The sequence below is a fragment of the Schistocerca cancellata genome, chromosome 2 (genome assembly GCF_023864275.1).
Source record: "Schistocerca cancellata isolate TAMUIC-IGC-003103 chromosome 2, iqSchCanc2.1, whole genome shotgun sequence".
In the NCBI taxonomy this organism is placed as follows: domain Eukaryota; kingdom Metazoa; phylum Arthropoda; class Insecta; order Orthoptera; family Acrididae; genus Schistocerca; species Schistocerca cancellata.
This window is the reverse complement of record NC_064627.1, coordinates 759,831,884-759,854,940: the sequence shown is the minus strand read 5'-3', so window position 1 is coordinate 759,854,940 and position 23,057 is coordinate 759,831,884. Positions and strand designations below refer to the sequence as shown.

At 36.9% G+C, this 23,057-nt stretch overlaps 1 protein-coding gene across 3 annotated transcripts in view; it reads right to left on the bottom strand.

Annotated features, from left to right (window-relative positions):
* The window catches only part of LOC126162587 (ATP-binding cassette sub-family C member 4-like), a 318,245-nt gene that overhangs the window by 100,374 nt on the left and 194,814 nt on the right, over positions 1-23,057 (bottom strand). For all 3 annotated transcript variants that reach the window (XM_049919187.1, XM_049919189.1, XM_049919188.1), the window contains exons 13-14: positions 12,068-12,250; positions 5,153-5,367 (exon numbers count right to left, since the gene is read on the bottom strand). In XM_049919187.1, coding sequence (XP_049775144.1) covers positions 5,153-5,367; positions 12,068-12,250 — 398 coding nt within the window. The remainder of the gene's footprint in view (positions 1-5,152; positions 5,368-12,067; positions 12,251-23,057) is intronic.

The window sequence follows — 23,057 nt, the reverse complement described above, 5'->3', positions numbered from 1 at the left end:
GTAAAACACCTTTCAAATTGTGGACTGGCAAAGTGTTTAACAGTTTTAGCTATCTATGGATTTATGGATCAAAACACTATGTTCATTTGCCAAAGAAATTTAGTTCAAAGTTCGATGAAAAGGCTATACCTGGTCATTTCATTGACTAAGTGAATGACAAAGATGGTTACAAGATGTGGACTCTGTCAAAACATCATGTGATGAAATCACACAATGTTGATTTTCAACCAGAAAAGCTATGTATGACTGGAAATTCGATTGAATTGGAATCTACTGTTTATTAGATTGAAACTAGTGACCAAGAATATTTGGATAAGTTACCAAATTGACATCCAGTTCATGAAATATGTCTGCCAGTAAAACTTAGTGACTACAAATTAGGATACCTGCCTCACCACTCTCAAGAAGCAAATGCATTAGTTTGCCTGACAAAAGCAATCCATGAAGAGCTTGCACCAACAAACTTCAAGGAAGCTATGGATAGTAGTAATTCCAATGAATGGTTTAATGTGATGAAAGAAGAAATGAAGGCATTTGAAGAAAATGATACCTGGGACTTGGTAGAAATGTCTAAAGAAAAATATCTTATCAATAATTGATAGGTGCTTCATATTAAATATAAGCCTGGTGGATCGATTGATCGACACCGTGTTCACTTGGTTATGTGTGGTATGTTTTGATGTGCCAGGCTTGATTATGATGAAATGTTTAGTCCAGTTACTCATTATGATGCTATTCATGTTGTAACAGTGATTGCAGATGAAGAAAATTTGAAACTTGTTCAGTTTGACGTTAGAACTGTATTTTTATATGGTGACTTGGGTACAGAAATATAGATGGCTCAACCAGAAGGTTTCGATGATGGGTCAGGTCGTGTTTGTTAACTCAAGAAATCATTGTATGAACTTAAGCAATCACCTCGTTGCTGGAATAATAAGTTTCATTCATTCAAGAGAAAAAAATGGACTTATCGCAAGAACAACTGAAAGTGTGGTGAATTCATTTATAGACATGTTAAAGTCTGAATTCAAAATAACAGTGGGATCCTTAGACTCATTTTTAGGTATGCAAATAGAGTAATGAGAGTTTATTTCACAGCAAGCATACACTGTGAAAATTTTACATCATTTTATCACAGCTGATTCAACACCATTAAAAACTCCACATGATAATGAACAATTAGACAGTGAATATAGCAATACTCTTGACAACAACTTTCCTTATTGTTCGGCAGTGGGTTCATTAATATGCCTGGCATGCTCTACTCATCTAGATCTTGCCTATGCTGTTTCAAAAGTTGCTCGATCTATGGTTAAATCCACTTCTTCTGATTGGAATGCTGTAAAATGTATTTTCAGATATCTACATGGTACTTCGTACATAGGTCTCTTCTATATTTCATTTGGTGGTAAACTTTGTGCCTAAGCTGATGCTGATTTTGCTGGCAACACTCTAACAAGATGATCAACAAATGGTGTTGTTTCTATGATTGATGATATGGTTGTATCGTGGACATCTCAACTGCAGAAATCAGTTGCACTATCCACCACTGAAGTGGAGTTCATTGCTGAAAGTGAAGGAGCCAAGGAGTTAGTATGGCTCAACAGACTGCAGTTGGAGATCAATGGAAAAAGAAACACACCAATATTGTTCATTGACACTGCAAATGCCATTAAACTAGTGAAAAACACACAGTTCTACAAATGTTCTAAGCACATTGAAGTATGGCATTATTTTGTGTGTGAACTCTATCAAAAGGGGGCTATCAATGTAGAATATATGTGTTCTGAAAATCAACTTGGTGACATGTTTACAATGTCTTTAAAATCAAACAAATTTAAAGCAATGTGTACAAAGATAGGACTTCATAACTAATGTGTTTTGACCTCTTGTTTTTTTATTTAAAAGTTGTTCAGTGCACCACAGTTTGATTTGGGGGGAAGTGTTAAAGTAAATAAATCAGAACTGTGTTTCCTCTCCTCTCCTACGGTGGTGCTTGGTTCTGTGTTGTGAATTTCTTTGCTCCTAAGATTTTCTTTTGTTTTCCATGTTATTACTCTTTGAAGTTTTTGTTGTTGCTGTGAGTCATCTTTTAGATATTAATGGAAGAAGATCGCTACTCCTAAAAGTATTGTGTTAGTGCTATAAAATTATATCCTGAGTTCAGCCACAACAAACAGTACTGATGCATTACAACAGCAGCTTGATATGGCAACCACCATCATTGTTACAGACATTGTACTTACAAAGCATGTTCTGGTATAAACTTTCATTCTGTCCAATTTGCTAAAACACTTGATATTCATTGTGAAAGCATATAGAATGTTCTAGAAGGACGTATATTATCACGATTGTCAGGGGATAGTTGTCATTAACAAAATTATGCACAGGTGCTGAGTTAGATGTTTAAGCAAGAAATTGAAGTGTTTAAATATCTGGTGGCAAATATTAAGAGGCTGTGGAAATGTTGGCATAAGTGGCTGGTGCCTCTGATTACCTTAATTGCAGTTGATTGGTGGGTTGACACAGAGAACATCATTATCTTGAGAAATGGCTTAAAAGTTATTACCAAGCAATGTATTTTTATTTGTTAGCTATTTTTATGTCCTACTCTGTAATTAATATCCTTTGTAATTACATTTCTAATTAACTCTCCAATTTTTTACATCACACAATTTTCCAATTTTCAGAATTTGAGGCCTTATTTGTAAATTTTACATATTTAGTCAGATAAAGCATGAGATTTGTACTGTCATTGAATGTTAGTAACCAAATCCAAACTGTAATTTAATTACATAACATTATTGCAATTAAAGTTCAGATTGATTTTTTACATTTAAAATTACAGATAATACTGAAAAATTTATGTAATACGATATTGTATTTTATACCTTATTCAGCTGTAACATCAGTATCTTTACATTTTGCAAATTTTAATTGTAACATCAAAATTGTACAAAATTAATAATGATTTATTTTGAAATTTATTGTTAAAATTCTATATAAAGCAATGGAGCAAGGCTGCAAGTGAGTTGCTGAGTTGTTGTTTTGTCAGTCACTGAGAGATCTGTGAAGTATGTCAGTCAGTTTTTTTGTTAATGTGACGAGTATGCAGTTCAGTTGTCAATAAATTTTGTGAAGTTGGAAACTGTTATATTCCAATGAGCAGGGCATTATACTACCCCAGTGTCTCTTCAGTTTCTAGTGCATCAGCCAGAACTCACACCATCAGGAGCCTCCTAAATAAAACTTTGCGCACGATGCACCAGAAGTAATCCAAAGGACTTAAATCCAGTGATTGTGGTGATTGTGCATTTGGACCACCTTGGGCTATCCATCTTTCACTATATTGTCCATTAATATGTCTCCAAACCATGCGTGAGAAGTGAGGTGGTGCATCATCATGTTGAAACCATCTTTCCTGATGGAAATTCATTGGCACAGCTTCCAAGAATGGGTCCAATACATTTTGTAGGAAGATCTGGTATGCATGAACTGTTAGCTTGAGGGAAGGAGGTATGGTCCAATCACATAACCATCCAGAATATCCACCAACATGTTAATACCAAACTCATGCTGAAATCCCTGAACATAAGTGTCCAGGGGTTTTTGTCTGCCCAGACATGGCTGTTTTGCAAATTCGGAACATGGTCTCTAGTGAACTTACATTCATTTGTTAACATAACTCAGTGTGGGAACAGGGGTGTGTCAATGCAGCTGGGTAGAAACCACATGCAGTAGTGAACACATTGTGGAAAATTGGCTGGACCCATAGCACATACCCTTTGTATTTGGTATGGATGAATTGTTGCTCACACAGAACATCCCAGACAATACTGTGACCAACAACCATTGCACTTGCAATTGTTTGAGTTCTTCCCATGGGGCACCGTAGTCCTGCCCCCTCATGGTGAATGTACCCATTTTATTTCACCACTGTGCAACGTGGGGAAAAAGTTTATGCAGTGGCATGCTAGACTGTGGAAAATGGTCATGATACAGCCAAGTAACAGCTCTTCAATTACCTCAAGCTTCACCACACACAAGGAGCCTGACTGTGTATTTCCAAAATGTGTATGGAACCATGTTTACATATTGGAGATGCACAGGCATTGAATAAGTCTTACAGCAAATCAGACAATAAGTGACATCAGGTGGTCATCAGTTGTAGTATACGTCATCTTGTCTACCCTACTGCTCACCTGGACGAGCAACTCCAGGGCTTTTCTTTTTCCGTCAGCAGATGTGGACATGTTACACATCTTAACTGAAACTGTCGTAGAATGGAAATGGTATGTTTCAGGATATAGGTTCCTATTCAAAATATTATGTACTCACACCCCTTATACGTCCTATAAGTTTGTAATGGATATTTCCGAATGCCCTGTACAGACAGCGGCAGTGAGTGGGAGCTGCTGAATAGGAAGCCTTTGTTACAAGCAAACATAGTCATGCTCCTTTAACACAGAACATTCTAAATCCTTTTGCCCAGTCCCAGTAAGGAGAACGCAGAATGAGGATTGAGACAGCTGGTTCTCACTTTTCTGTCAGGATCTTTTAAAGGTAAACTTATTTGCCTTTTCTGTGCTTCTACAGAAGCACTTTTCCACTGGCTATGTAATGCATGGAATGCTCATATGCTATTTCTGAAGGGCCTTGTCAAATCTTTGAACAGCAAATACAATGGATGTAATTGGTTAGGTGCTTACATGACAAGTACACACTAATGTGAAGGACAGTATGTTTGAAAAGAAAACCACAATTAGAGGAAATAAATGTACCTCAATAGAAAATATTGTAGAGAACCAATGGGTAATATAAAGTGGATGTAAACTTTGAAATTGCAGATATTGTTCTTTGTACATAGGTTTAATATTTATTGCATATTTAATGTGGCTATTCATGAGATGCAAGTTAACATGGAGGAATATAAGATGTGATCTGTAAAGCAGTTGAGCAAATTTAACTTGCAAAAAGAATCTTGATCTTAGTAGAGCTACTGTCCAATCTTAAATCAAGATGATGAAGATCTGATGGTAGATACACTTGTCTCCATCAGCTGATGGTAACTATGGCAACTCATACTATACCACATACAACACTCACACATATTTGTAATACATGACTGTCAATGTAAATTTTCTCAACTCACCAGTAAGAAACAAAGTAATCAACTCCACTGGCAAGTATTTGAGCCAAAGCAAAGAGTATGGCTATCAGAAATATAACAAAGTAGTTGGTTCCAGCCCTGAAATAGCCAGTGTATGGTGACTGTTTCACCTTTCCTTTAGTTGTAGCTTCTATCATGTCTGGTGCTTCTTCGTCCACCTCTTCATCTACCAGGGATCCATGATATGAAGACAGACTCTTGAACAAATAATGAACTCTATTACTTTATAGGAACATGATAGGTATTAGCAAGGCTAAAAAAATATTTAGTTTCTTCCCTTTCCTCTGTTTTAAGATGATAAGAAAAATAACATATCACAAGTAATTTGTTCTCTTACAGCATCAAGTATAAGACCAGCATACAGAGGAGACATTTTGTTTCTGTGTAATCTAAAATAGGCATAACCTTTTTTAAGAGGCACCCTATCAAATTCATATTAGGCCACAACAGTCATGTGCAAAATATCCCTCTGGTCTTTGTGAAAGTATTTCTCAAGACTATGTGTAGTTCTTATGGGGCTGGAAGAGTGACTGTAATATAGGGTGACAGGTAGTTTGCATGCTGTATGGGCACTCATAAGTATGAAAAAGTGTTTGTAGAAAGAATTAATTCCTAAAACAGAAACATGTTTCATTCAGACCAATACTATACAAAAAGTATAATTGATGACTGTTGAAAAGAAAGTAGTAAGAGTATTGGGAAAATGTAAACATTATTACTTGCTTTCAAACATTTACTGAATAAAATACAATAAAAGTACAGTGTGATTAAAAAAGAACTCTCTAGGTTTAATGTGTCCTAGAATCTTTACAAAGGTACATGCACTATTCTAGTTCATGGTGTTTGATTCGTTAACTCTCCACGTTTGGCTCCCCTGCATTTGGCAGGTCTGCTTGACCTTGAGACAGCACCAGTGCCATTTTTGTTTTTTTTCCCCCTCTGTTTCCTCAGTTCAATCCAGGCATGCATGCAGTGCAGTGCAGAGCAATTCAGCAACAATGTGTACTCCGCAACAGAAAGTGCAGTGTGTTATTTAGCTGGTGAAAAGTGAGTCAGTTATGACAGTGCAACATAATTTTAGACATCAGTATGGTGGTGAACCACCTACAGCAAAAACTATCTGTCATTGGCTAAAGGCTATCAGGAAATCCGTAGTGTTTTAAAAGCAGAATCACCAGGTAAACCGAGAACTTCTGAAGATGTTGTTGAACAGCTCCATGTTTCATGTGTTTGGAGCCCGAAGGAGTCATTGGCCAGATGTAGTCTACAATTAGGAGTGCCTAAAGATACTGTGTATGATGTTCTGCATAAAAGACTTAAGTTGCATGCCTACAAATAGCAACTGTTTCATGAAATAAAAGCTACTGATAAAATTGAAAGGTATGAGTTTGTTGTTGACTTTCTACACAGAATTGATGATGATGCCAATTTTAAAAAAAAAGGATTCTCTTTTCTGATGAGGCTACATTTCTTGTCAGTGGAACAGTTAATCATAACTGCAGAATTAGGAGGGGGGGGGGGAGGTGGCAAATCATCCACATGAAGTTATTCAGCAACGTGACTCTCTGAAAGATAATGTCTGGTGTGAGTTGATGGAAGATTGTGTGATTAGTCCTTTCATTTTTGTAGAAAAACCAAGGAACAAGGATGTTTACTGTGACATGTCGACAGAGTACATCTTTCCCCAACTGGACAACATTGAGGCAGAAAAAGGGCTTGCATTTTTTCAACAAGAAGGCACAGTAACCATGTGCATGAAGCTCTTGACACTTGCTTTCCAGGAAGGTGGATAGGCAGAGCTGGCCCAATATCTTGGCCACAACAAAGCCCAGACTTAACCCCACTTGACTTTTTATTTTGGGGCCATATAAAAATGTTGTGTACAGTGAAAAGATCAGAGACATCAATCATTTACAGGAAAGATTTACCGCGGTGGTTGAGAGAGTTACACCTGAAATGTTGGTGAATACATGGCGAGAAATGGAAAATTGTCTCAACATGTGCAAGGCAACAAATGGATCCCACATTGAAGTCTACTAACATCACACAAAAATTGAAAGAATTCTCTTTCATGATATGTAATCATTGATGTAATTTTTCATTAATTTCCCCATTAAATTTATACTTAAAACTAGGGTGTTCTTTTTCAAACACCCTGTATATTTGGATATTCAGTGAGGTTAAATATTTCATTTTAGTGTAAAATCTTTTCAACTGCCAGGGCTGTTCTCAGGTGATAGGAGGCATTATATTCTGATTCTTGGGATTACAGCTTGATAATAAATTCAACTGGGAGGAGCACACCACAGAACTGCTGAAGCATCTTAACAAATCTCTGTTTGCAATGCGAATTTTGTCAGACATAGGGGATATAAAAATGAAAAAGCTGGCATACTATGCTTACTTTCATTCCATAATGTCATATGGGATTATTTTTTGGGGTAATTCATCAAGCCATGCTAAAGTTTTCCGGGCACAAAAACGTGCAGTAAGAATTATATGTGGTGTGAACTCAAGAACATCCTGCAGAAGCCTGTTCAGGGAACTAGGGATACTAACTACTGCTTCCCAATATATTTATTCCTTAATGAAATTTGTCATTAAAAATATATCACTTTTTCAAACCAACAGCTCAATTCATGGAATCAGTACTAGAAATAAGAATAATCTTCATAAGGATTTAAAGTCACTTAGTCTTGTACAAAAAGGTGTGCATTATTCAGGAACACACATTTTCAATAACTTGCCAGCAGCCATAAAAAGCTTAACAACCAATGAAATTCAGTTTAAGAGAAGCCTAAAGGATTTATTGGTGGCCAACTCCTTCTACTCCATTGATGAATTTCTTAGTAAAACCAACTGATTTGTATATAAGTACAACATAACTTCTGCACAATTTCAGTGCAGTAATGTGTTCATTGAAAATTTGTGTGTCTGTGTGTGTGTGTGTGTGTGTGTGTGTGTGTGTGTAAGTATAATCTAACTTCTACACCATTTCAGTGCAGTAATGTGTTCATTGTAAATAAGTATTACAGTAGTTGTATTACATGTTTATTACCTTATAAATAAATAAAAAAACTTTTTTATTTTAAATTCAGTGCATTAGTATTTGTAAAATGACTCTTAGTGTTGATTAAAAAAATGACGATCATTCCACTTGGGACCTGTGGAATGGTACATTAGCTTATTTGTTTTAGTTGTAAATATTTGTCATGTATTGTTGTTTTTCTGACATGTTCCACATCCTGGAGGACCTCCTCACTACGGATCTAATCTAAACTCACTATCTAAAACTGATGTGTTTTGTGAAAATAAAACACATAATGTGACATTATGTCCAGCACTATGTATACTGAATACTTCTTTTGTTGTTTGATTTAATGTTGATTAACTGAGGCATTGTATAGAGGAAGGTTACATAAATTTTATATTAAGAAAAGTGTTAAAGCATTGATTAAAAATTCAGAAATCTCACTCACATACTGAACAAGGTTGATAAAGAACCCAGTAGTATCAGGAATCCTGGGATTCCTATAAATCTATCTCCAAGCAAGACATAAAAAGGTTGGCACAAGTGATGAATATTTTTGGTGGTACTGAATTTTGTATGTGTGTACCATGTGAGTAAAGTGCTTACTTGTGAGAACTAAACCAATTAATATCATAAGAAAAGAAGCAGTGAGTATGCTAGATATTTAGGGAGTTTAGGCTGAGTGTCTGAATGGCTGTATATATGAATAGTATAAGTCCAGAGGAAGCAGTGAAGCAGTGAAAAAAAAACTTTAAATGAAGAATCTAGCAATCTAATAAGGATTTTGAAGACAAGATAAGATTAGACTAATAACAGTGTGCACATAGACTTTGAGCAGTTATTCTTTCAGTGCTTCAGTTTGCAGAGTATACCCATAAATAAACACATAGATTTCAAATGATACTGAAACTGGATGCTGTATTTATATATGAATGAAGAATGGTTTAGAGAGTTGACACATCACTGTTAATATTTGCTCATATAGACTTTGAAGTTGGTTGCTGTAGTGTTAGCAGCATGAAATTTATATGAACATTAGACAGAAATACTATATGGGAAAACACACTATGTACTGATTTAGCAGATATGTGAATTTCAATGTGAGGTCTGTCATAGAAGTGATTACACTAATGTTTTCAGATATTTTCCAACCATTCAAAACTCAGGAGTAAGGTTATGTAATCAGATATTCTAAGGGAAAGCATCATTCAACAATTGTATAGACCTACTGTCCTCCATTTACTAATATTATTAGATGCTGCCCAATCCTATCCTCATAAAAACATACTTCAGAGTATATTCTGTGTGTATACATTCTTTTGAGTTCTTTATTTTCATTGTGTTGTGATGACAAATTCTGTAGCATTGTAAGATCATACCTAGATGAATAAATACAACAAAAAATTGTAGATTAATAGTGCCTGCCAGCGTGATAATAGCATGCTATTACGTATTAAAAAACAGAGGGCAATGGGTTATGCACACATCTTAGGAATGGTTTCCTAAACTACATCAGTTTAAATAATTACTGGGATCCATCAAGGTTAAGAGTTTGTGTGAGTGTTAGTGTATCAGACTGAGCTGTTTTGACTGTAGACACTCTTCTATGAGTATTATGATAGCAAGTTCCAAATAAAACTATTAATTTGAACCAATCTCTTCCACACCAAACAGTTTGAATAATCCAGCATGTGAAGACATAATTGTTAAAAGGTCATTTACTTTATGCCTTTTATGTTAAAATATAGTGATTTCAGTAATATATATATATATATATATAAATGTAATAGAGGGAAACATTCCATGTGGGAAAAATATGTCTAAAAAGAAAGATGATGAGACTTACCAAACAAAAGCGCTGGCAGGTCGATAGACACACAAACAAACACAAACATACACACAAAATTCTAGCTTTTGCAACCAACGGTTGCCTCATCAGGAAAGAGGGAAGGAGAGGGAAAGACAAAAGGATTTGGGTTTTAAGGGAGTGGGTAAGGAGTCATTCCAATCCTTTTTTCCCCCTAAGGTAAGTCTTTCCGCTCCCGGGATTGGAATGACTCCTTACCCACTCCCTTAAAACCCAAATCCTTTTGTCTTTCCCTCTCCTTCCCTCTTTCCTGACGAGGCAACCGTTGGTTGCGAAAGCTAGAATTTTGTGTGTATGTTTGTGAGTCTATCGACCTGCCAGCGCTTTTGTTTGGTAAGTATCTCATCTTTCTTTTTATATATATATATATATAATGAGGGAAACATTCCACGTGGGAAAAATATATTTAAAAAGAAAGATGATGAGACTTACCAAACAAAAGCGCTGGCAGGTCGATAGACACACAAACAAACACAAACATACACACTTCCGTCCCGACTGACATCTCTGCTCAAAACTCTTTGCCTTTACAAATGTCTGCTTGTGTCTTGTATGTATGGATTGATATGTGTGTGTGTGCGAGTGTATACCTGTCCTTTTTTCCCCCTAAGGTAAGTCTTTCCGCTCCCGGGATTGGAATGACTCCTTACCCTCTCCCCTAAAACCCATATCCTTTTGTCTTTCCTTCTCCTTCCCTCTTTCCTGACGAGGCAACCGTTGGTTGCGAAAGCTAGATTTTGTGTGTATGTTTGTGTTTGTTTGTGTGTCTATCGACCTGCCAGCGCTTTTGTTTGGTAAGTCTCATCATCTTTCTTTTTAAATATATATATATATATATATATATATGAATATTCCACGTGGGAAAAATATTTAAAAAGAAAGATGATGAGACTTACCCAACAAAAGCGCTGGCAGGTCGATAGACACACAAATGTCTGCTTGTGTCTTGTATGTATGGATGGATATGTGTGTGTGTGCGAGTGTATACCTGTCCTTTTTTCCCCCTAAGGTAAGTCTTTCCGCTCCCGGGATTGGAATGACTCCTTACCCTCTCCCTTAAAACCCATATCCTTTCTCTTTCCCTCTCCTTCCCTCTTTCCTGATGAGGCAACAGTTTGTTGCGAAAGCTTGAGTTTTGTGTGTATGTTTGTGTTTATTTGTGTGTCTATCGACCTGCCAGCGCTTTTGTTGGGTAAGTCTCATCATCTTTCTTTTTATATATATATATTTAAAAAGAAAGATGATGAGACTTACCCAACAAAAGCGCTGGCAGGTCGATAGACACACAAATAAACACAAACATACACACAAAACTCTAGCTTTCGCAACCAACGGTTGCCTCGTCAGGAAAGAGGGAAGGAGAAGGAAAGACAAAAGGATTGGGTTTTAAGGGAGAGGGTAAGGAGTCATTCCAATCCCGGGAGCGGAAAGACTTACCTTGGGGGGAAAAAAGGACAGGTTTACACTCGCACACACACACATATCCATCCACACATACACAGACACCCTGTGTATGTGTGGATGGATATGTGTGTGTGTGCGAGTGTAAACCTGTCCTTTTTTCCCCCCAAGGTAAGTCTTTCCGCTCCCGGGATTGGAATGACTCCTTACCCTCTCCCTTAAAACCCAATCCTTTTGTCTTTCCTTCTCCTTCCCTCTTTCCTGACGAGGCAACCGTTGGTTGCGAAAGCTAGAGTTTTGTGTGTATGTTTGTGTTTATTTGTGTGTCTATCGACCTGCCAGCGCTTTTGTTGGGTAAGTCTCATCATCTTTCTTTTTAAATATATTTTTCCCACGTGGAATGTTTCCCTCTATTATATTCATATCATTAATTTTTATATATATATATATATATATATATATATATATATATATATATATATATATATATATATATATATATATAAAAACCTCATCACTGTACATGACTGACATGTTCAAAAAGTACTGTTAACTCTTTCAAAATAGACAAACATTTGGGTCCCTTTGTGTTACTCACATATGTAGATGTTCGAGATATTTGCCTGGAGAGCCTCGCAAGCTGCCTACCGAATGTTTGTGATGGTTTCTTCCCTTCAGGCTGATCTTCATTATCTGCATTGTCTCTTGAAAGACTCAGTATCATTGCATACTCTGGGTTGTGGACAATATCATTATATAATCCTTGAATTTGGATTTTGCCCTGTTGTAGGAAAAGTACAAAATTCTTTATTGTTTGATGATATCCCTACAAAATCTTTTCAGCTATGTGTCTTATCATCTATTCAATAACAACTACGTATAAACTTTGATCATCTGTAGTAGAAAGACAAAATTAACTGTTGCATCTAGACCAGGTGTGGCTTATAGTTAAAGGCTCCGAGGAAGAGCCACCCCAAAATATCTATTAAAATGTAGTTCACAGTAATGTATTACAGAATTTAAATTATCAGTATCCATTTTGAATATTTCCACATGAATAATGAATCAAAATTTATGGACAATATTTATGATTTTTTCTTAAAAATGGATGACAATAAATGTAGACTTAAAGGGAAAAAAAGAAAACATTGGTGAACAATGCTGATTACTTTTTAAAACTTTATATGTGATTTTATGATGCATTTAAAATACGGTCACTGATGATAAAGTGAATGATGCTATGGTGTAATGGTGATGTTAATGATGTATGGAAACAATCATGGTTATGACAGAGGTGGAATGATGAGTATGACTATGGGTCCCTGAGGTAACACAGACAGTGGTTAAAAGTCAGCAAGGGGGAGAGAAGAAAATGGAAACATGGTGTTAGGTTGAGCATTGTGACTGAGGTTGGGTAGAGGGATATATCTTGGTATGGATTTCATCATTTGTGGGTGGGAGTCATTTGAATTTCCAGCAGAAGTGGCTAGATAAGGCATGACAGTACATAAGGTGGAATATAGATGTAATGGGGAAGCAGAATACCAACATTTGTAATTAGTATGTGGGATATTGGGTGCCACAACTGGGTTTAGCGATACATGTATTGGATCTGAAGGAGTTTTAGGAAGAGAAGAAGATGAAGGAAGCAGATGAGTTGATACAGGATGCGAGGTGGGGAAGGTAAGCAGATTCAGAAAGGAAGGTGGATGCTTGTCTTTCCAAGATTTCAGGTACAAATTTTAGAGGAGACACAGATACAGGAAATGTTGGCATAGGTGATGATGGGGCAGATGGAGCATTCATGGGTGAGAGTTATTGTAGAAAGATGCAGCCCCCAGATGTGGCCTGTTAATAATTTCAGTATTTTTAGTCAGTTTTGAGTTTAGTGTTGGATGTTAAGAAGATGTGTATTCAGTGTGAGTTTCCTGTTGAGGGTTTGTCCTACATACTTTACTGTATCAGTCAGAGGGATCGATCAGTTGTAAAGGGAGGGACAGAAATTTAGAGGATGTAAACAAATAGTGGTGCAACCAAAGATGGTGACAGCTTTTCTGTGGATTTACTTGAACTTTTCACACATTACATCACCTGACCAGAGATGATGCAAGTGGTGTTGGAGGCAGGCTTGGGAGAGTTGAAGAGTGTGGGAAATGGTTAGGTAGGTGTTGTTCTCAGCATAGTGCAGGAGTTAGGTGGGGAGATGTCATTTGGGAATATCTGCAGTGTACAGTAAGTGAAGGAAGTTTGAAAGGATAGAGCCTTGAGACAGTAGGGTGAAATACACAGGAGAAGGTGTGTTGGCAGAAGATAAAGTGGGTAAGGTAAAGAAGTTAAATGTCAATATAATACTTGGACAAAAGCTGCAATAAGTGTTGGGAATGATTAAGTGGGTTGCAAGGTACTAATTGATTCATTAGGCAGGCTTGGCTTTGAGAATTTCTCTGAAAACTGATGTGAGGCTGAGACATTGATAGGATGAGGTATTTGAGTGTGGTTTATCAGCTCCAGGAAGAGGAGAAGTTTGGCCATTTTCCACTGCTCTGGGCAATAATATGTGTAGAGGATGGTTTTGGAAATGGTGGCAAGGGCTTTGTAATAGGCTCTGGGACATTACTTGAGGTGGTGATTGGTAATTGGATTATGACCAGGTGCAGTATTTCACTTTTTAGAAAGCGTCTGCGTAACGTTTTCAGTTGTTGGTGTGTTCCGTTCATGGAGTGCTGTGCTGTGATGTGTAAATACTGGAATTTTATGAATTATTATGCAATGTTCATTTCGACATGAATGCATGTCAAAAGGAACAGGCCCTGTGGCTGCTACAGCCATTATGAAATACATGAAATGTGTTCAGAATCATGAATAAATTTCTCATATACTGGTATTTTGGTGTGAGAGGTGGGATAACTATGTTGGTATGTTCATATACATAGGAAATCACTGAATAATCAAAGTTGGGGTAATATGGGATGGTGACTGTGTCTTTCAGGTAGAATAAAAAATGGTTGTTGGCTTTGGTGAGGTTGTCAGGAAATGGTTTGTTGTTAACATAGGTTGGGATATATGGGAGTGGGGTTGTTTCTGGAGAGCCTATGGAACGTTTTCCAATTCTTTGTAGAATTTACACGTATTTCTTTAGCTTAGTGCATGTCATGTGCCAATGCCGAAGTTGTTAATTTAAAAGTGACTGTGTTGCTGGAGCTGTCAAGTGTGTGTTTGCATGACACAGTTAGCAGTATGAAGGATTCTCTTTAGATAAATGGAATTTTTGGAGCAGGGAAAGAGCACATGGAGGGACAGTGAGACGGTTATAGTACATAGTTTAGAGTAGAATATGATTGGAAACTGCATCTGAGATAATGTGCTGTAGGAAATCAGATTCATCTGGGTGTTGTCAGGATTTTGAAGGTTGGAGTATGGCTTCTGACTTGATTATGGATTTGGTCATAGTCTGCATGGAATAATCTTGGATTTGTCATAGCAGTTGGGAAGGACTGGGGTGGGTTCAGTCTGGTACACAGTTTGAGATCTTGAGAAGGACAGGTAAGTAATCACTGCTAGTTGGAGGAGTAACATCTTCAACTAGCAATCAGAATGCTCTGGCTCCTGGATACCAATCTAATAACAGCCTAAAATTTTGAAGAAAAGTCATCAGCAATGGTGGCTGAAGGCTTCTGTCATAAGAAGTCACTCCATTCTTCCAACGGCCCTGTCAAAGAGAGCAGAGGAGCAGGCAGAGGTTCAGGACACTCTCATACCATGGGGGTGGGAAACTGCCCCTTAAAGGAAGAAGAATCGGCAATGATCAATGGCATGAGGGTGCAGAAGGCAATGGAAACTGCTGCAGTTAGAGATACACAATGCATATCCACAGGACCCATGCCCTGTAATTGAAAAGTGTCATAATGATATTCTGTGAAGTTTGAAATGTAAGAGGTGAGGAACTGGCAAAAGTAAAGGTGTAAGAATGGGTTGTTAGACATGCTTGGGCAGCTCAGTTGGTAGAGTGCTTGCCTGTGAAAGGGAAAGGTCCCAAATTTGATTTTCAATCTGGCACGCAGTTTTAATCTGCCAGGAAGTTTCAACTACTCATCATCCAAATTTTAAGGAAATGGTCATAGACCATTTTTCAGCACAGCACTAGAAACAACTGAATTGAGGTAAGCAAAATGTGCATTAATAGGCTATATGAAGAAATTCTTTTGTTTAACTACTTATTTAGCCTAGTACATGAATTGCTAGAAAATGGGTGGCTACATGTTTCGCCACTGATGTCACATTTTTCTGACCCTTTACTACGACAAGCCATACTGAAAAATGATGTGTCTTGGAGAGGTCTTTAATGTGGTGCATCACTGGCACTGTATATTTTCATAATACACGAATACAAATGTGAAAAATAACAAATAAGCTATACTAGCTTACCAAACACATAATCAAGGTGGTGGCTGCATAGTTTACTTCTGTCAGCCAACAACCACACAAGACCCATGAAGTCATGGAAACATCACTGTTTTATCTCATGAATTCATGGACATTATGGACTGAACACAAAAAAATTTAACACCTCAAGTTTAGAATTGAAAACATAACAGACATTAAGCATGTAGTGAAGCTAACATACACTGCATTAAAGATATCTCTAAAATGCATCTTTTAGTATAATTTGTTGTGATAAAGTGTCAAAAATGTGATGTCAGGGGATAAATATGGCCCCTATTGGTATTAGCTTTTGGTGTTATTTAGTAGTTGATTATTATATGGAAACAAGGTAGTAAAGTTTGGCTAGCATGTGATAGACAGTGACAGACTAACCTGTAGCATTGCCAAGGTCAAGGTTCAAGAACATTGTACAGTATGTTTCAGACATTTATGTGCCAACAATTATATAAGAAAGCTGCTACAAAGCAAAAATAGTGTAAATGCAAATTTAAATGTAGCCAAGGCCTCACAGGCAAACAAAAACTGAACAAATCCAAAATTAGCATAAGGAGAACCACACATGAAGCTTTCAGTGAATTCAATAGTAAAATCCTGTCTTCCAACTTGACAGAAAATCCTAAGAAGTTTTGGTCTTTTGTTAAATGGTTCAAATAGCTCTGAGCACTGTGAGACTTAACATCTGAGGTTATCAGTCCCCTAGAACTTAGAACTACTTAAACCTAACTAACCTAAGGACATCACACACATCCATGCCCGAGGCAGGATTCGAACCTGCGACCGTAGTGGTCGCGCAGTTCCAGACTGAAGCGCCTAGAACCACTCGGCCACACCTGCTGGCCGGTATTTTGTTAAATTAGTAAACGGATTGTAGCCATCTTTCCAGACACTCTGTGAGCATAATGACATTGAAGTGGAGGATGATGCAGAAAAGGCCAAAATACTAGACTTCTTTCTCCAAAATTGTTTCACAGAGAGAGATTGCACTGTAGTTTCTCATTTAAATTGTTGTACAAATGACAAAAAGATATATTTCAAAATAAATGACCAGTACACAGAAAAGCAAATGAAATCACTAAACAGAGGGAAGGCCTTTATTTCTTGTTTCATGTTATGAACGTTTGCATTTCTTTCTAGTACCGCATTTCCTCTTATTAAAGATATTACTGTTTTGTAAATGTATAGAGATGGAAATGTCAGCATTTTTACACTGTGGAAAACAGTTCTGCATGACTTTCTCTGTTTCTTGTTCAAGATGGTCCTAGCAGCTCTTTCTTTTCTTCTTTTTTTTTCAATGTAAATATTCTTTTTGTATTTTTGCTGCTGAAATTTCCTCAAACAGTAATACCATATTGTAGGTATGGATCAAATACAGCATGGTACACTGTACACAGAAGCTTCTTGTTGGCATAATGTGCAAGCTGTTTCATAACTAATATTGCAGTGCTTAATTTACAGCAAACATTATCTGTATGTTGACTCCACTGGAGCTTATTGTCTTCTGTAATCCCCAAAAATTTAATAGTGGTAACTTCTCCCAATCTTGTTTCATCTATGAATATATCTATGTGTTTCTTCTTTTCTCTATTTGTGAACACCATGAGTATTGTCTTTTTTAGATTTAAAATTAGGTAGTTTTATAAAGTTAGTGTGCTGTGTTATTCATTGACGTAAACATACTTCTTTCCACATTTTTTTCCATTCACTAGTGGCATGTCATCTGCATAAAGCACTTTTTATCTTTATCATTCAGATCAATATTGTTTACTAATAGGTTGAATAGAAGTGGACCATGTAAAGATCCTTGAGGCACTCCATACTTAATATTTCTGATTTCAGATCTGCATTCAGTTTCTGTTTCCATATACTGCTTTCAGTTGCTGATGTATGGTTTTATCCACTTGGCTGCATGTCCATGAATACCATATATTTCTAGTTTTTCAATAAGTGTAGTATGGGTGACTGTGTCAGATGCTTTAGACAAATCCAGAAACATAGCAGACACAGAGTTCCTTTTGTCTAATGCATCTATAATGGATTCCGTGAGGCTTGAGATGGCAGTTTCTGTAGATTTCCCTTTTTGGAAACCATGTTGTGCTGGAATCAGAATACTGTGTTCCTTCAGGAAGGTGTTCAACCTACTATGCATGAGCATCTCTAGTAGTTTTGAGAAACTAGAGATTAAAGACAATGATCTGTAGTTATTTGGGTAGCTTTTGTCTCCTTTCTTAAATATTGGTACTACTTTGCTTACTTTTAATTTTTGTGGGAATACTCTATCTCTAAATGAGCAGTTTGCAATATCCAGAAGAGGTTTGATTATTTAATTCTTCTTCACATATTTTATTAAACAATTTGATACTTCTTCATCTCCTGCAGACATTTTGAGTTTTAATTTCTGGATTATTTTTATGTGTTCTGTTTTTGTCACTGGTTCCAGGAACATTGAGTGGAATGGTTGGCCAAGTTTTTATCCTGCCTCAACCACTGATGATTTGTTTCCCCTTTTAAATTTTGTATAGCATCTATAAAGTAGTTGTTTAGTATATTAGCAATTTTTGTTCCATCTGTAACTATGTTGTCACCAATCTTCATTGACTTAATAAAATTGCTGTTTTCACACTTTTTTTGGCTGTATCTTGCACTATTGATTATATCCCATGTTGTTTTCCTTTTTTCATCTGAATTTGTTATTGATCTGTTTATTGAAATGGTTTTTGCTTCCTTTATTAATTGCCTGTACTTCTTCTGATATTGTTTATATGTCTTCATGATCCCTGCTTGTCTAAGTTCCTCCACTCTAGTCCTGAGTTCAATTATTTATTTCGTAATCCATTTCTTGCTGTGATCCTGCTTTTTCTGATAGGCTTCTTTGGGAAAGACTACAAGAAAGTGATGCGTTAGTGTGTCAAGAAATGCATCATACTTCTCATTTGTACCTTGTGCTGCACTGATTCGGCCCATTCTTCTTTCCTCAGTGTCATTTTGAAAATGTTCATGTTTTGCACATTGATAATCCAGACTACTTCTTGTAGACTTTCATATCAAAAACACCAGTGATAGTTAAGTACTGCACAAACAGCACTGTCCATTATCGTGGAACAGTTTCTAACCTGAACTTGCATGTACTAAGGGAGAATAAACATAAATCTCAGAACAGCATTCTCTACCAAGGAATAAAGCTACAGAATTAATTGCCCAAGGCAATTACTGAAAACAAACTTATTTCAAAAGGTAGTTAAAATTACTTGTTAAGCAATACATTCTACACAGTGAAGGATTACTTAGACACCACAGAGTAAGCATTTGGCAAAAAGTGTAACAGAAATAAATGATAATAAACATTTATGATTTCCCGTTACACTTTCACACTACATTTTTCACCTTTTTTTTTTTTACTTTTCTAGAAAAATTTACTCTCAGATCTATGCAATCTATAATACTAATATCTTTTCCTCTTTCTGAGCTCAACATTTTGCTTACTACAGAGGGGTACTGACTCAGTTTTTGAGACTAACAAATGGGAAGTTATGACACACAAAATGGAAACCAAATATCTTTGTCACTGTCCTGACATCAGCTGTTAATGTGTGTAGTGTTACATTATGGGATAATATTAGTGCAACATGTACAGTGACTAGAAGTGAGAAGTGAATGAATAGTGTGGCATTAGCCCATTACATTAACAAAAAACGTTTTTATCACAGAACAATATTGTACATTTTGGATGAACTCAATGAGTTAGCACTGTTTTAAACCAACTGGACTTGTATAATTCCTTTCCTGTGCTAACCTCTTCATCTCAGAGTAGCACTTGCAACCTACACCCTCAATTATTTGCTTGACGTATTCCAATCTCTGTCTTCCTCTACAGTTTTTGCCCTCTACAGCTCCCTCTAGTACCATGGAAGTCATTCCCTCATGTCTTAACAGATGTCCTATCATCCTGTCCCTTCTCCTTATCAGTGTTTTCCACATATTCCTTTCCTCTCCGATTCTGCATAGAACCTCCTCATTCCTTACCTTATCAGTCCACCTAATTTTCAACATTTGTCTATAGCACCACATCTCAAATGCTTCGATTCTCTTCTGTTCTGATTTTCCCACAGTCCATGTTTCACTACCATACAATGCTGTACTCCAGACGTACATCCTCAGAAATTTCTTCCTCAAATTAAGGCCGGTATTTGATATTAGTAGACTTCTCTTGGCCAGAAATGCCTTTTTTGCCATAGCGAGTCTGCTTTTGATGTCCTCCTTGCTCCGTCCGTCATTGGTTATTTTACTGCCTAGGTAGCAGAATTCCTTAACTTCATTGACTTCGTGACCATCAATCCTGATGTTAAGTTTCTCACTGTTCTCCTTTCTACTGCTTCTCATTACCTTCGTCTTTCTACGATTTACTCTCAAACCATACTGTGTACTCACTAGACTGTTCATTCCGTTCAGCAGATCATTTAATTCTTCTTCACTTTCACTCAGGATAGCAATGTCATCAGCGAATCATATCATGGATATCCTTTCACCCTGTATTTTAATTCCACTCCTGTCAATTACTTCCAGCAAATGGCTGGTTCCTACTTTAAGGCCATGACTGGCTATCTGTGCTGTCCATGTCAAACTAGAACAGTAACTATGTAAATGTTTGTGTATATGAATTCTGATATTTTTAATCATATACAGTTGATGTTCCTGAGACATACTGCATTAATGATGTAGGCTGAAGCAATGAATTAAAATTTGCACCATCACTAAGTCTTGAACTTGCATCTCCTGTTTACTAGGTAGATGCCACATTGGCACTGTGGCTACCACACCTGCACATAGTAGCCTAGTACATCTAGCCTCAGCCCATTGTTATTCCTGTTCTAAACTCACATCAGTATTTCTGAGGCTCTCCAGTGTTGGGATAGTACCGTAGCTAGCAATGAGCAATATTGGAGAGCCTTGACGATACTGGTGTGAGTTTAGGAGGGGAATAGCAAAGGGCCAATGAGGGTAGAGCACGGTATTGGTCTCACCAATTTGGCTCAAACTGTGTGAGTAGAAGCAAGTATATCACTCTTTGAAGTTCCTAAAATATTTTGTCTGAGTGGGTTATAGGAAAAGAGAAAATTCTTTTGAAAATTTTTTGATTACTTTGTGTGTGATAGTTGAATAACAGTTGTGGAGTTAGTGGCATGGCGCAGTCAGTAAGCATACAAAGTGATAATTTGGCAGCTCAAGTTTGATTACCACTGCTACCCATTTTTTTTATTCATTGGGTATTTTATTCCTTGCAATATTAAACTATCAGTTAAAAAATTTAAATATAGTTTGTCAGTCCAGTTTATATATGTAAAATCAATAAATAAAATTTATAATTAGTTATGATTACTATAATCTGATTAGTTAATATGGTTAAACAAGGTTTGTTTTTAAAGGCTTCATCTCTGATGGTTTGTGATTTCAACTGTTTTCTGAGATATTGTAATGGTCTGTACAGCTGTGAACAGCATTATACCATGTGTTTGCAGTGATTTTTTGTAAAATCATATTTTGTTGGAAAATGGAAACTGAGCAAGAATTTTCTACCACAGAAATGACTGGTGAATATGTCACAATTAAAACTTTTGATGAAGATTTAAAAAACAAAATTCACCAGTGCTCATCATTACTGTTATTCAACTTATTGAGAATAAGGATGATAACCGATAATCCTCCAGCATCTGTGGGTGCTGCAGTGATAGCTATAGATCAAGCAATTGCAGAGCAGGTTATTGAAATTATGACTGATAATTTCATAGTAAATGATGAAGATTTAATGTTATGCACTGAACCTGATAAGAAAAATCTTTATGAAGAGGTATGTGGATTTTCTCATTCTCTCTGCGCCCACATATACTTTTGCTGTATGCAGTCCTATTTTATTTGTAACAGGTTCCTGCTTCATGTACAGACATGAATGGTGTTGATTACAATACAGACAAATAATCTTTTAATACTTTGGTGTCCCTGGCTGAAAAGAATAAAGTAATCAATTTTAATGATCCTCATACCTGATGGATGTTCCCATTACAAAAATCAAGTTCCCAATCTTGGAAAAAAAATTATCTTCAGATATGGAGGAAATAAACAGAACAAGGTGGCACCAGAAATGACTACAGAATCATTCATCAACTCCAAAATATGGGAAAGATTGCAGGATGTACAAGGCTGTTATAAAAAGTGACAATGATAACATTACAACAATGGGCTACGGCAGTTGCATGCCCACATTTATCAAGAAAATTTTGGTATATTGCAAGTGATACCTGGGTGAAAACCTCTAAACAAAAAAATTCAACAAGATAGCAAAAAAATGACAAAATTTGTCAGCAACAATGATGTTAGAAGTTTGGAAGAAACAGTGGAAGCAGCAGGTAAGTTCTGTGTACAGACAAGACATACACTGATCAGCCAGAACATTATGACCACCAACCTACAATTGATATATGCCCTTCCATGTGATAGCAGCATCACCTGTCGAGGAATGACTGCTAGTCAGACACAGACACAGAACACATAGATCAGTGAGTGTGTTGTCCATGTGTAGGATTGGGAAGGCACACGATCTGTCTGAGTTTGACCAAGGGCAGATTACGAAGACCTGGTGGCTCGGCATGAGCACCTCGGAAACTGCAATACTTGTTGTGTGTTTGAGGAATGCTGTGGTGAATGTTTTCAATTATGACTGAAATAGGCATGTGAGCACTGGCACTGGGTGTTGGCACAGTGGCAGAGCATTGTGTGCTCTGACGAATCCCAATACCTTCTTCATCATGCTGACAGGAGGGCACAAATCCATCATCTCCCAGGCGAACAGCTCCTTACACCTGTTCTGTGGGATGGAGGCAAGCTGGTGGTGACTCCATTGTGCTCTGAAAAACATTCACATGGGTACCCATGGGTCAAATGGAGCTTGTGCCAGGCACCATGATGGCCAAGGAGTATCATACACCAGTTGCAGATTACTTTTAATTACACTCATGTTTCCCGATGGTAGCGGCATTTTTCAACAAGATAATGCACCATGTCACAAAACCAGGAGTGTGATGGAATGGTTTGAGGAACACAATGGTGAGTTCAAATTGATATGCTGGCCCCCAATTCATCAGATCTGAACCCAA